This window comes from Triticum urartu, chromosome 4A, assembly GCF_056163025.1.
Source record: "Triticum urartu cultivar PI428250 chromosome 4A, HENAU_Tu73, whole genome shotgun sequence".
Taxonomy (NCBI): domain Eukaryota; kingdom Viridiplantae; phylum Streptophyta; class Magnoliopsida; order Poales; family Poaceae; genus Triticum; species Triticum urartu.
Genome location: NC_141876.1, coordinates 25802640 through 25816108, shown reverse-complemented (window position 1 = coordinate 25816108; position 13469 = coordinate 25802640). Strand labels below are relative to the sequence as shown.

Here is a 13469-nt window from a genome sequence, read left to right as displayed (position 1 = left end):
AATGCCTCGCTGGAAAAGATAAGGGACAGAACGGAGAAAAAGGGAAAGTAATTAGTTTTTTTTAGACAAAGGGAAAGTAATTAGTAGTACGTGCTGGCTGGCCCATTGGGTGGGCGTGTCATGGCCGAGATGGGCCCGAAGGAGCGAATCGGTCGAGGCTTTCTTGGGCCGGAGGGCAGGAACTTATTCTGAGACTTCTCTAGAGCCCTCCACTCCCTATAAGACAGATAGACAGACCTCCATTCCCAATCTCATCACAATCCAATCTCAGTTTCCAAGAAGAAAGAAAGAAAATCCAGAGAAACGCCAGAGGAGAGACCAAGGTAGACGACGATGGCGGTGTTGGTGGAGCTGACCAAGGAGTACGGCTACGTGGTGCTCACCGTGGTCGCCTACGCCTTCCTCAACTTCTGGATGAGCTTCCAGGTCGGCGCCGCCCGCAAGAAGTACGTGCCCGCCGCCTCTGCTCCGCGCTCTGCTTCTTGATCTGATTCTTGGAGAGTTTCATGGAGCTTCGGCGATCCTGCCGCTTGTTTCAGGTACAAGGTGTTCTACCCCACGCTGTACGCCATCGAGTCGGAGAACAAGGACGCCAAGCGCTTCAACTGCGTCCAGGTTCGCCGCCGCCGGCCAGATTCCCTCTCTGCCCTGCTCTGTCCTGCTGATTTCGTGTGTGCTATTTGAGCGAGTTGACTGACTGAATTCTTGTGGGTTTGTGCTGTGGGATTGCAGAGGGGGCACCAGAACTCGCTGGAGATGATGCCGCTCTTCTTCGTCACGGTGCTGCTCGGTGGCCTGCAGCACCCGGTGGTCGCCGCCGCGCTGGGGGTCCTCTACACCGTCGCCAGGTTCTTCTACTTCAAGGGCTACGCCACCGGCGTCCCGGACAACCGCCTCAAGCTTGGGTACGTTTGCCTTTTGCTCTGCTCAGCGATGAACAACTCTGCAGATGATTCAGATGATAATGGCATCCAAATCAAATCCTTGGGGAGAGATCCCCTTGATTTCCAGCATGTTTTACTGCTAGTTTCTTAGGAAATTCTCAGTCCTAGGAATTACTATACTACAAGCCATTTGATTTCATTAATAGGATGGCACAGTATTAGTCAACCACACTCAACTCATTAATAAGGTGAGCGGGCAGAGCAGGGCTCAACTTGGTGCTGCTCCACTAACCAAGCCATGTCAAAGGTGTGCTCATAATGAGCGCGGCTCCATTGATTCTCACCGACGACCTGGAGTGGCTTTGAAGTGTTTCTTCAACCTCCTGCATACGCACAGAGAGATGTCTTTTGTCTCCAATTCTTCATTCCCAATTTTGGCTGAGGCCCCAGCAGCTAACAGCTAGCTAGCACCCCACTACTGCTTGCCTGCACTGCACATCTTTTTTCTGAATTGACACGGGCCATTGCTGCAGGTGAAGGAAGGCCTTGGTTGGTAGGTGAGATTCATTCACATTGCATCGCAAAGTAGGACATTGTTAATTGGATGTGATGCTGCAATCCTACCTAAGCTTCTCAGGGTCAAAAATAAATAAAATCCTACCTAAGCTTCTGTCCTATGTCAACCACCCCGGTTTTAGGTTTTATAAACGATAACGAGGAGCAAAGTCGTGAGCTCTGGATTGAGTATGAGAAATGGTTGACCTGAACCAAATTTGCAGCTTATGACGCCGAATAACGCATCGATGAGCCTGAATTGCATTAGCATCGACGAATTTCATATCCTTGTTGTCCATGTTTAAGTCATCCTCTTATAGAAGTGATTCTGATCTTGGTGATTTCCTTTTCGCTTTGGTGAACTCTGCAGGGGGCTCAACTTCTTGGCGATCATCGGGCTGATCCTCTGCACGGCGTCCTTCGGCATCAACCTTGTCATCAGGGAGGCGATCTGAGGCTCCGGACTGATGTGCCTGACTTGATAGGCGTTTGTGACTCGAGTCATTTAGACATGGCGGTGGTGTCTTTTATAGTGTCCAAAAATGTGTGTGCGTCTGTTTTACTCTCACAGAATAAAGCTAGATGGAGACGGTTTGTAACATCGAGGTTTTGTAGCTTTTGCAGCACAGTTTTAAATATCAACATCTACTACAATACTAAACATGTATAATATGAAAATTAATTCCTTGATGCACCTAATGATATTGGTTTGATTCGTCTCAAGTCAAACTTCATAAAGTTCGACCAAATTTATATTGAAAAATATCAACATCTACTACAATACTAAACATGTATAATATGAAAATTAATTCCTTGATGCACCTAATGATATTGGTTTGATATTATGAATGTTATCCCGCAAAAAAAGATATTATGAATGTTAGTAAATTTTCCTATAATCTTGGTCATACTTCGATCAAAACTTTATAAAGTTTGATCTAAGACCAAATTTATATGCAGAGTTAAAAAACAGAGGAAGTATTTAACTTGATTTTCTTGCACCTGTCAAGAGTTATACATGAGGCTGTCTGTGCCGTTTCTAAATTCCAAAAGGAAAAGTAATTTTCCAAAATCGCTATTATTTTGTGACTTGTGCTCAGCTAAAGTATACGCTATACGGTCTGGTACAAGAAAAAACATCGATTGTGTATAACTACTGCCTATTCTCCTCTAACAAGAGTGAATCTCCTCTGGGATGGGGTTGCCCTTCTGCTTTTTTTTTGAGGTCACATGCTTGTGTGCCTCTTCGTACGGCAACAGGTCGTCTTTCTCCTTGGTTCCGGCCTGGTGCCGCCCTTCTGCTCGATCCGTGCTTGTGCGCCCCATCATATGGCGAGACATCGAATTCGACATCCTCATCGTCATCGTCATTCTTCGTGTATCCCTTCAGGGCTGGTGAGGCCCTTCTGCTCGACACAAGCTTGTCTCCCCCCTCGTATGGCAAGGCACCGTCGTCGTCGCCATGGTTCCTATTCTTCACATACAAATATACTATCTTGGGCATCTTTTATGATTGTGAATACTTATTAATTATTTTCAAACTTGATCAAATAAGTTGAAGTTGAAGAAGAAAGACAACGTAATGAGTTATGTTTGGTTATATTTGCATACAAATTATATTGTTATGAATCCTCCAACATATGGTGCTTGCCTATAATATTTTGCTAGCCAAAAACTATGTACTAAGCAGAAATACTGCTTATGCATCCAAAATCCTTGAGCCAAATTTCTTCCATGAGTGTCCATCATACCTATCTATATATGGTATTTCACTGTCATTCCAAGTAAATTTGCATGTGTCACCTCTAAAATCTTCAAATGAACATTTGTTTTGTGTACCCGAACCGCTCATGGAGCGATAGGGTAGTCAATATCTTCCATGCTAAGTGTGTTTTACTCATCGACGAGAGTTTATTCACTCGTCAAATTTGAGAGAGGCTAGTTAAAAGGAGCACATTCTTGAATTATTTATGAAAATACCCCCCCCCCCCCAGAAAGTTGAAAGTTGGCAGGCATATGTGGATTCGGCTAGCCATGGTTTGTGTTAGCATGGTGGAGGGGAAATAAAAAAATGTGCATGGGAACCGCCATTAATGTGTTTAACATGAAAGATATTGAAAACTTTGTCGTTAAACCGTTGACAGGAAAACTACACCTCTCAAATGAAACTATCTTGTTTTAAGCAATGAACTCTAGCACACTAGCAAATCCATGCTTCCCTCTGCGAAAGACATATCTATTTACTTTTCATGTTGAGTCAACTTCTTATTCCAACCTCAGTTATTCTCCACTTGGCAAACATTGTGTGGTGTGAAAGATCCAGGCACATATATCCAGTCAAATATATTTGATCATGAATTATTTTTGTTGGCAATTATCTCGATGATAAGTAAGTTGGGAGACGAAACATTAAGCTCCTATCTTTCTCTGTGTTTGATGGATGTTGTTTGTTCTAAAAATATGCTTTGAGTACTATTAATCATAGAAGGCTATATAATAATTGAGTATATGGAGATCTTACTTAGAATTTTTTGAAAATAATATGATTAGTTATTGTTTGGTGATTAAGAACATAAGTTGTTAAGTTTCAATGGAGTGCATTGTTTAAACCATAACATGTGAATTGATTGCTATTTTATCATGATGAGATTTATAAGAAAGAGTCGTTATTTATGATGATAGAAAAAGTGAATACAATTATCATTGATCAAACTTATGCACTATTCTAGCATCCGCACTTCATATTTTTTTACCATTTACCTGACACGTCTCCAACATATCTATAATTTATGAAGTATTCATGTCATGTTTACAATAATTGTATATGGTTTTGGTGCACTTTTATATGATTTTAATGGACTAACCTATTAACATAGTGCCAAGTTTTTATTTTGTTGTCTATTTATTTGTTTCAAAAAAACCCATACAAAACGAAGTCCAAACGCCATAAAAATTTACGGTGATTTTTTATGGACAAGAAGGTACCCAGGAAGCTTCGGGGAAGGACCAGAAGGTGCCCGGGGGGGCCAGAAGCTCAAGGCCCCCCTTGGCGCGCCACCTAAGCTTGTGGGACCCTCGGGAACTCCCCTGGTGTGATTCGAACGCTGAAAAGTCCTATAATTCTGAAGGAAATATGCCCTAGAGGCAATAATAAAGTTATTATTTATTTCCTTATATCATGATAAATGTTTATTATTCATGCTAGAATTGTATTAACCGGAAACATAATACTTGTGTGAATACATAAACAAACAAAGTGTCACTAGTATGCCTCTACTTGACTAGCTCGTTAATCGAAGATGGTTATGTTTCCTAACCATAGACATGAGTTGTCATTAGATTAACGAGATCACATCATTAGGAGAATGATGTGATTGACATGACCCATTCCATTAGCTTAGCACCCGATCGTTTAGTATGTTGCTATTGCTTTCTTCATGACTTATACATGTTCCTATGACTATGAGATTATGCAACTCCTGTTTACCGGAGGAACACTTTGTGTGCTACCAAACGTCACAACGTAAATGGGTGATTATAAAGGTGCTCTATAGATGTCTCCAAAGGTACATGTTGGGTTGGCGTATTTCGAGATTAGGATTTGTCACTCCGATTGTGGGAGAGGTATCTCTGGGCCCTCTCGGTATTGCACATCACTTAAGCCTTGCAAGCAATGCAACTAATAAGTTAGTTGCAAGATGATGTATTATAGAACGAGTAAAGAGACTTGCCGGTAACGAGATTGAACTAGGTATTGAGATACCGACGATCGAATCTCGAGCAAGTAACATACCGATGACAAAGGGAACAAACGTATGTTGTTATGCGGTCTGACCGATAAAGATCTTCATAGAATATGTAGGAGCCAATATGAGCATCCAGGTTCCGCTATTGGTTATTGACCGGAGACGTGTCTCGGTCATGTCTACATTGTTCTCGAACCCGTAGGGTCCGCACGCTTAACGTTACAATGACAGTTTCATTATGAGTTTATATATTTTGATGTACCGAAGGTTGTTCGGAGTCCCGGATGTGATCACGGACTTGACGAGGAGTCTCAAAATGGTCGAGACATAAAGATTGATATATTGGACGACTATATTTGGACACCGGAAAGGTTACGGGTGAGATTGGGACAATACCGGATCACCGGGAGGTTATCGGAACCCCCCGGGAGGTATATGGGCCTTATTGGGCCTTAGTGGAAAGGAGGGGAAAGGATCAAGGGAGGGGGCGCGCCCCCCCAAGCCCAATCCGAATTGGGAGGGGGGCCGGCCCCCCTTTCCTTCCTCCCTCCTTCCTCTTCCTTCCCTCTCCTACTCCTAATATGAAAAAGGGGAGTCCTACTCCCTGTGGGAGTTGGACTCCCCCTTAGGGCGCGCCACCCTCCTTGCCCGGCCCCCTCCTCCACTCCTTTATATACGAGGGCAGGGGGCACCCCATAGACACAACAATTGATCATTGATCTCTTAGCCGTGTGCGGTGCCCCCCTCCACCATAATCCTCGATAATATTGTAGCGGTGCTTAGGCGAAGCCCTGCGACGGTAGAACATCAAGATCGTCACCACGCCGTCGTGCTGACGGAACTCATCCCCCACACTTTGCTGGATCGAAGTCCGGGGATCGTCATCGAGCTGAACGTGTGCTAGTATCCCGAACTTGTGCACGGGCAGTCGCAGCATCCCGCGGCAAGGCTTGCCGGGTGACCGCCAAGGTCCTCCGTGGTTCCTTTGGAGCCATTCAAGAACAAAGTATCCAACCAAGGCATCTCAAGACCCCGGCAAGAGGAGCTTTCCGGGAAGGCCAACCAAGGCAAAGCGCTTAAGGAGACAAGACCCCGGCAAGAGGAGCTTGCCGGGAAGGCCACCCAAGGCATCTTAAGGAACTTGCCGCGACGCGCCACGCGTCCCGGCAAGGCCCGGTGAGCGACAAGCTCCCGGACGCGACAAGACAACGACCGCGGCAAGGCGCTTGCCGCGGCAAGCCACCACTCTGTGCTCGCGCTTCAGCACATCCACCAACGTGTCGCTCTGGGACCCTTCCAGGCATGCGTGGCGGGAGGCTGTGCAACCAGCGGTGCACGGTGGCGAGCGGCGCTGACAAGTTTGCCATCGTGGTGAGCGGTGGCGTCCCTGACGGTCCCTTTTGCACTGTTTAGGCGACACAGACGGGCATTTAATACCCTTGTCCCCTGCCGTCAGGGTTAGGTATGATACACTGTAGCAGGTAGCTGTACCTACCGCAGCACCTTTCCATTTTTACCCTTGTCTACGTTGCCACCTGTCGGTGACCCCTTGAGCATATGAAAGGAGGCCCATGCGCAACATAGAGGGGGTTAGCTAGTTCAGAGAACACTCATGCTCGGTCTCGTTAGCTGCTGGTGTGTACTGTAGCACTCCACGCTCCCGAGCAAGAACTCAATACAAACCACAAAGCAGGAGTAGGGTTTTACGCATCCGTGCGGCCCGTGCCGTAGTTTCGGTGCTTGATCGATCGGGCTGTGAAGACGTACGTGTTGGAAATATGCCCTAGAGGCAATAATAAATTGGTTATTATTATATTTCCTTGTTCATGATAGTCGTTTATTATCCATGCTAGAATTGTATTAATAGGAAACTCAGATACATGTGTGGATACATAGACAACACCATGTCCCTAGTAAGCCTCTAGTTGACTAGCTCGTTGATCAATAGATGGTTATGGTTTCCTGACCATGGACATTGGATGTCGTTGATAACGGGATCACATCATTAGGAGAATGATGTGATGGACAAGACCCAATCCTAAGCCTAGCACAAGATCGTGTAGTTCGTATGCTAAAGCTTTTCTAATGTCAAGTATCATTTCCTTAGACCATGAGATTGTGCAACTCCCGGATACCATAGGAGTGCTTTGGGTGTGCCAAACGTCACAACGTAACTAGGTGGCTATAAAGGTGCACTACGGGTATCTCTGAAAGTGTCTGTTGGGTTGGCACGAATTGAGACTGGGATTTGTCACTCCGTGTAAACGGAGAGGTATCTCTGGGCCCACTCGGTAGGACATCATCATAATGTGCACAATGTGATCAAGGAGTTGATCACAGGACGATGTGTTACGAAACGAGTAAAGAGACTTGCCGGTAACGAGATTGAACAAGGTATCGGGATACCAACGATCGAATCTCGCGCAAGTATCGTACCGATAGACAAAGGGAATTGCATACGGGATTGATTGAATCCTTGACATCGTGGTTCATCTGATGAGATCCCGCTGTTGGTTATTGACCGGAGAGTTGTCTCAGCCATGTCTGCATGACTCCCGAACCCGTAGGGTCTACACACTTAAGGTTCGATGACGCTAGGGTTATAGGGAAAGTATGTACGCGGTTACCGAATGCTTTTCGGAGTCCCGGATGAGATCCCGGACGTCACGAGGAGTTCTGGAATGGTCTGGAGGTAAAGATTGATATATAGAAAGTATGGTTTTGGCCACCGGAAGTGTTCCGGGCATCACTGGTAGTGTACCGGGACCACCGGAGGGGTCCGGGGGTCCACCGGGAGGGGCCACGGGCCCCGGAGGCCTACATGGGCCAATAGTGGGAAGGGACCAGCCCCTAGGTGGGCTGGGGCGCCTCCCACCAAGGCCCAAGGCGCCTCCTAGAGGGGAGGGGGCAAACCGTAGGGCAGATGGGCCATAAGGCCCACCCCAAGTGCGCCTCCCCCTCTCCCCCTTGTGGCCGCCACCCTAGATGGGATCTAGGGCTGCCGCACCCCTTGGGGTGGGAACCCTAGGTGGGGGCGCAGCCCTCCCTCTCCCCCTATATATAGTGGAGGCAAAGGGGCAGCCCAACACACGAAGTTCTTCCCCTGTTGGCGCAGCCCTACCTCTCTCCCTCCTCGTCTCTCGTAGTGCTTGGCGAAGCCCTGCTGGAGTCACGCGCTCCTCCACCGCCACCACGCCATCGTGCTGCTGCTGGACGGAGTCTTCCCCAACCTCTCCTTCTCCCCTTGCTGGATCAAGGCATAGGAGACGTCACCGGGCTGCACGTGTGTTGAACGCGGAGGTGCTCTTGTTCGGCGCTTAGATCGGAATCAACTGCGATCTGAATCGCTACGAGTACGACTCCTTCATCCGCGTTCTTGCAACGCTTCCGCTTAGCAATCTACAAGGGTATGTAGATGCACTCTCCTTCCCCTCGTTGCTAGATTACTCCATAGATTGATCTTGGTGATGCATAGAAAATTTTAAATTTCTGCTACGATCCCCAACAGTGGCATCATGAGGGCATCTCCAGCCGTTGGCCCCCCCAGGAGGGGCAAAAAATCGCCCCTGGGGGCGCACCGGCGCTGAACCGCGCACTGGGGGCGTGATGCCCCCCAGTCGCGGCCCCCACGGGTTTTTAAAAAAGTCAAATACGGCGCAAACACGACTCAAATTTAACGCAAACATCGGCGAGTTCGTTCAAATTTAAACATACTTTACAAAAAAGGGAAAAACTACCGCGGGCTACCCCCGCCGTCTCCCTCGCCGCCCGCCTCGCCGCCCGCCCACGCGGTTCTACATGCCGAGGAGGTGGTAGAACCACATGTAGTCACCGCCGTCGTCATCGTCGTCGTCGCCCCCGCCGACGCCTCCGCCATCCCTGTTGCATCCCTCCCCCGGTTGGCGCGGCTTGTTGGACGGTCCGGGGGCGTCATCGTCGTCGTTGCTGAGGACCACGACGCCGTGCTCGTCCTCGCGCCCATGCTTGCGGGCGGCGATCTCCTCCAGGGCCCGGCGCTGCCGGACCATCTCGTCGCGGAGGTAGTCGTCCCGCGCCCACCGCAGGGCGTCCTCGTCGGAGAATCCACGCCGGGCTATCTCCTCGTACTCCACGGGGAGGCCGGGCTCCGGCTTGGGCTCCGGCTTGGGCTCGACGAGGACGAAATGGCTGGTGGGGGAGGCGTTGTCGCCGATGCGGACGCCGGAGCTGCGGGTGCGCGCGCTGACAGGTGCGCCCTGGGGCTCCGTCTTGACAGGGCGGAGGTGGAGGCAGGGGGAGCCACCGGACGAGGAGGAGGACCCCCTGGTCTCCATGCGCCTCGGGGTCTAGGAGCTTCCCCGGCGGCGTGTGAAGGACGGGGGAGCGGGGTACTCGAGGCGTGGCGTGTTGCCGCCCTCGATGTACTCGAGGATGGCCTCCAACGTGCGCCCGGGCACGCCCCACCACCGACGCCGACCGACGGCGTTGAGCCTGCCGGAGGGCTCGACGCCGTTGGTGGCCTTGAGCTGCTCGGCGTGACGGCGGCGGAAGTAGGGCTCCCAGAGCGGGCTGTCGGGGACGTACCGTGGCCCCTCCCTCCCGAGTGCGCTGGGGCGCGTCTTATATAGGCCGAGGCGCCGCCCGTGCGTGAGCCGCCGTGAGTACGCGTGGCGGGCAAGGGAGGGCGAGGGAAGCGCGTCATCCGGTCTTCACTACGCCGCCGGTGAGGCATCAATGGCGTAGGCTGACCGGCGCGGCAGCGCGGTAGCTTTGGCATTGATTCGCCGTGGGAAACGAGGCGATGAGGACGACGAAGGGGCGAGAAGAGGGTAGGAGTCGCTGACGCGGTAGGCCCGCGGCTGTTTCGCGCCAAAACAGTTCGCCTTGGCGCCCCCGGGCGCCACCCAGCGCGCCGGGTTCGGCCTGGGTCCGCCGGTGCTGTTTTTGGCCCAAGCCGGCGAAAATCGGGCTCCTGGGGGCGCGATTGGGCCGATTTTTCAGCGCCGGCGCAAAAAAAACGCCTGGGGAGGCCTTCCTGGGGGCGCGGCTGGAGATGCCCTGAGCTAGGTCTATGCGTAGTTTCTATGCACGAGTAGAACACAAGTTGTTGTGGGCGTTGATTTTGTCAATTTACTTGCCGTTACTAGTCTTATCTTGATTCGGCGGCATCGTGGGATGAAGCGGCCCGGACCGACCTTACACGTACGCTTACGTGAGACTGGTTCCACCGACTGACATGCACTAGTTGCATAAGGTGGCTAGCGGGTGTCTGTATCTCCCACTTTAGTCGGATCGGATTCGATGAAAAGGGTCCTTATGAAGGGTAAATAGAAATTGGCATATCACGTTGTGGTTTTGGCGTAGGTAAGAAACGTTCTTGCTAGAAACCTATAGCAGCCACGTAAAAACTTGCCACAACAATTAGAGGACGTATAACTTATTTTTGCAGCATATGCCTTGTGATGTGATATGGCCAAAAGGATGTGATGAATGATATATGTGATGTATGAGATTGATCATGTTCTTGTAATAGGAATCACGACTTGCATGTTGATGAGTATGACAACCGGCAGGAGCCATAGGAGTTGTCTTAATTTATTTATGACCTGCGTGTCAACTTAAACATCATGTAATTACTTTACTTCATTGCTAAAGCGTTAGCCATAGTAGTAGAAGTAATAGATGACGAGACAACTTCAAGAAGACACGATGATGGGAATCATGATGATGGAGATCATGGTGTCATGCCGGTGACAACGATGATCATGGAGCCCCGAAGATGGAGATCAAAAGGAGCAAAATGATATTGGCCATATCATGTCACTATTTGATTGCATGTGATGTTTATCATGTTTTACATCTTATTTGCTTAGAACGACGGTAGCTTAAATAAGATGATCCCTCACTAAAATTTCAAGAAAAGTGTTCCCCCTAACTGTGCACTGTTGTGAAGGTTCGTTGTTTCGAAGCACCACGTGATGATCGGGTGTGATAGATTCTAACGTTCGAATACAACGGGTGTTGACGAGCCTAGCATGTACAGACATGGCCTCGGAACACATGCGAAACACTTAGGTTGACTTGACGAGCCTAGCATGTACAGACATGGCCTCGGAACACGGAAGACCGAAAGGTCGAGCATGAGTCGTATAGAAGATACGATCAACATGAAGATGTTCACCGATGTTGACTAGTCCGTCTCACGTGATGATCGGACACGGCCTAGCTGACTCGGATCATGTTTCACTTAGATGACTAGAGGGATGTCTATCTGAGTGGGAGTTCATTAAATAATTTGATTAGATGAACTTAATTATCATGAACATAGTCTAAATTGTCATTGCAAATATGTTGTAGATAAATAGCTCACGTTGTAGCTCCCTGTTTTAATACGTTCCTAGAGAAAGACCAAGTTGTAAGATATTGTAAGCAATGATGCGGACTGGGTCCGTAGTCCGAGGAGTGTCCTCACTGCTACACAGAAGGCTTGCGTCTTTGATGCACTGCTCGATGTGCAAACCCCTACAACGTCGTCTGTGGATGTTGTGAACACCTGACAGACACATCCTGATGACTACTTGATAGTTTAGTGCACCATACTTCACAGCTTAGAATCGGGATTCCAATGACGTTTTTGAACGCCATAAGACATATGAGATGTTCCAAGAGCTGAAATTGGGATTTCAGGCTCATGCCCGTGTTGAGAGGTATGAGACCTCTGACAAGTTCTTTTGCCAACAAGATGGAGGAGAATAGCTCAGCTAGTGAGCATGTGCTCAGAATGTCTGGGTGCTACAATCACTTAAATCAAGTGGGAGTTAAACTTCCAGATAAGATAGTGATTGATAGAGTTCTCTAGCCACTATCACTAAGCTACTAGATCTTCGTGATGAACTATGACATGCAAGGGATGGAGTTGATCCCAGAGCTATTCGCGGTGCTTAAGACCACAAAAGGTAGAAATCAAGAAGGAGCATCAAGTGTTGATGGTTTAACAAGACCACTGGTTTCAAGAAGGGCAAGGGCTAGAAGGGAAACTTCATGGATGGCAAACCAGTTGCCGCTCCAGTGAAGGAGCCCAAGGTTGAACCCAAACCCGAGACTAAGTGCTTCTATTGTAAGGGGAACGGTCACTGGTAGCGGAATTACCCAAATGCATGGTAGATAAGAAGGCTGGCAACTTCAACAAAGTATATATGTGTTATTAATGTGTACCTCACTAGTACTCCTGGTAGCACCTGGGTATTGGATACCGGTTCAGTTGCTATTATTGGTGACTTAAAGCAAAAGCTACAGACTAAACAGAGACTGGCTAAGGGCGAGGTGACGATGTGTGTTGGAAGTGTTTCCAAAGTTGATGAGATCACCATCGCACGCTCCATCTGCTTTCGGGATTAGTATTGAACCTAGATAAATGTTATCAGGTGTCTACGTTGAGCATGAATATGATTAGATCATGTTCATTGCAATATGGTTATTCATTTAAGTTAGAGAATAATGGTTATTCTGTTTACATGAATAATACCTTTCATGGTCATGCACCCTATGTGAATGGTTCAGTGAATCTCGGTCATGGTAATACACATGTTCATGCCAAAAGATGTAGATAGTACCACTTTCTTGTGGTACTACCGCTTAGGTCATATTGGCGTAAGATGCATGAAGAAACTCCATGTCGATGGATGTTTGGAGTCACTTGATTTTGAATCGCTTGACACATGCGAGCCATGCCTCATGGGCAGGATGACTAAGACCCCGTTTTCAGGTACAATGAAATGGGCAAGTGACTTGTTGGAAATCATACATGCTGATGCATGTGATCCAATGAGAAATTGAAGCGTGCAGTGGATATCGCTATTTTCTCATCTTCACTGACAATTTGAGTAGATATAGGTATATTTACTTAATGAAGCACAAGTCTGAAACATTTGAAAAGTTCAAGCGATTTCAGAGTGAAGTTAAGAATCATCATAACAAGAAGATCAAATTCCTACGATCTGATCAATGAGAATTTTTGAGTTATGAGTTTGGCAAACACTTAAGACATTGTGGAATTGTTTCACAGTTGAAGCCACCAGGAACACCACAGGGTAATGGTGTGTCCGGACGTCGTAATCGAACCCTATGAGATATGGTGCGATCTATGATGTCTCTTGCCGATCTACCGTTTTCATTTTGAGGTTATGCGTTAGAGACAGCTGCATTCACTTTAGATAGGACACCATCTAAGTCCGTTGAGACGACGTCATATGAACATTGGTTTGGCAAGAAACCAAAGTTGTCGTTCCTTAATGTTTGGGGCTGC

The 13469-nt window shown here is 48.2% G+C and overlaps 1 protein-coding gene across 1 annotated transcript; it reads left to right on the top strand.

The window, feature by feature from the left end:
- The first annotated feature begins 213 nt into the window (after positions 1-213).
- On the top strand, positions 214-2129 carry LOC125550395 (uncharacterized). Its single transcript, XM_048713388.2, has 4 exons — positions 214-446; positions 540-615; positions 733-905; positions 1810-2129. The coding sequence occupies exons 1-4, from the start codon at positions 334-336 to the stop codon at positions 1892-1894; spliced, it is 447 nt and encodes a 148-aa protein (XP_048569345.2). The 5' UTR covers positions 214-333; the 3' UTR covers positions 1895-2129.
- The last annotated feature ends 11340 nt before the right edge of the window (positions 2130-13469 follow it).

Coding starts and splice junctions, on each gene's coding strand:
- LOC125550395 (XM_048713388.2), top strand. CDS start 334: ATGGCGGTGTTGGTGGAGCTGACCAAGGAGTACGGCTACGTGGTGCTC. Junction 447..539: donor GTCGGCGCCGCCCGCAAGAA/GTACGTGCCCGC, acceptor CGCTTGTTTCAG/GTACAAGGTGTTCTACCCCA. Junction 616..732: donor AGCGCTTCAACTGCGTCCAG/GTTCGCCGCCGC, acceptor GTGGGATTGCAG/AGGGGGCACCAGAACTCGCT.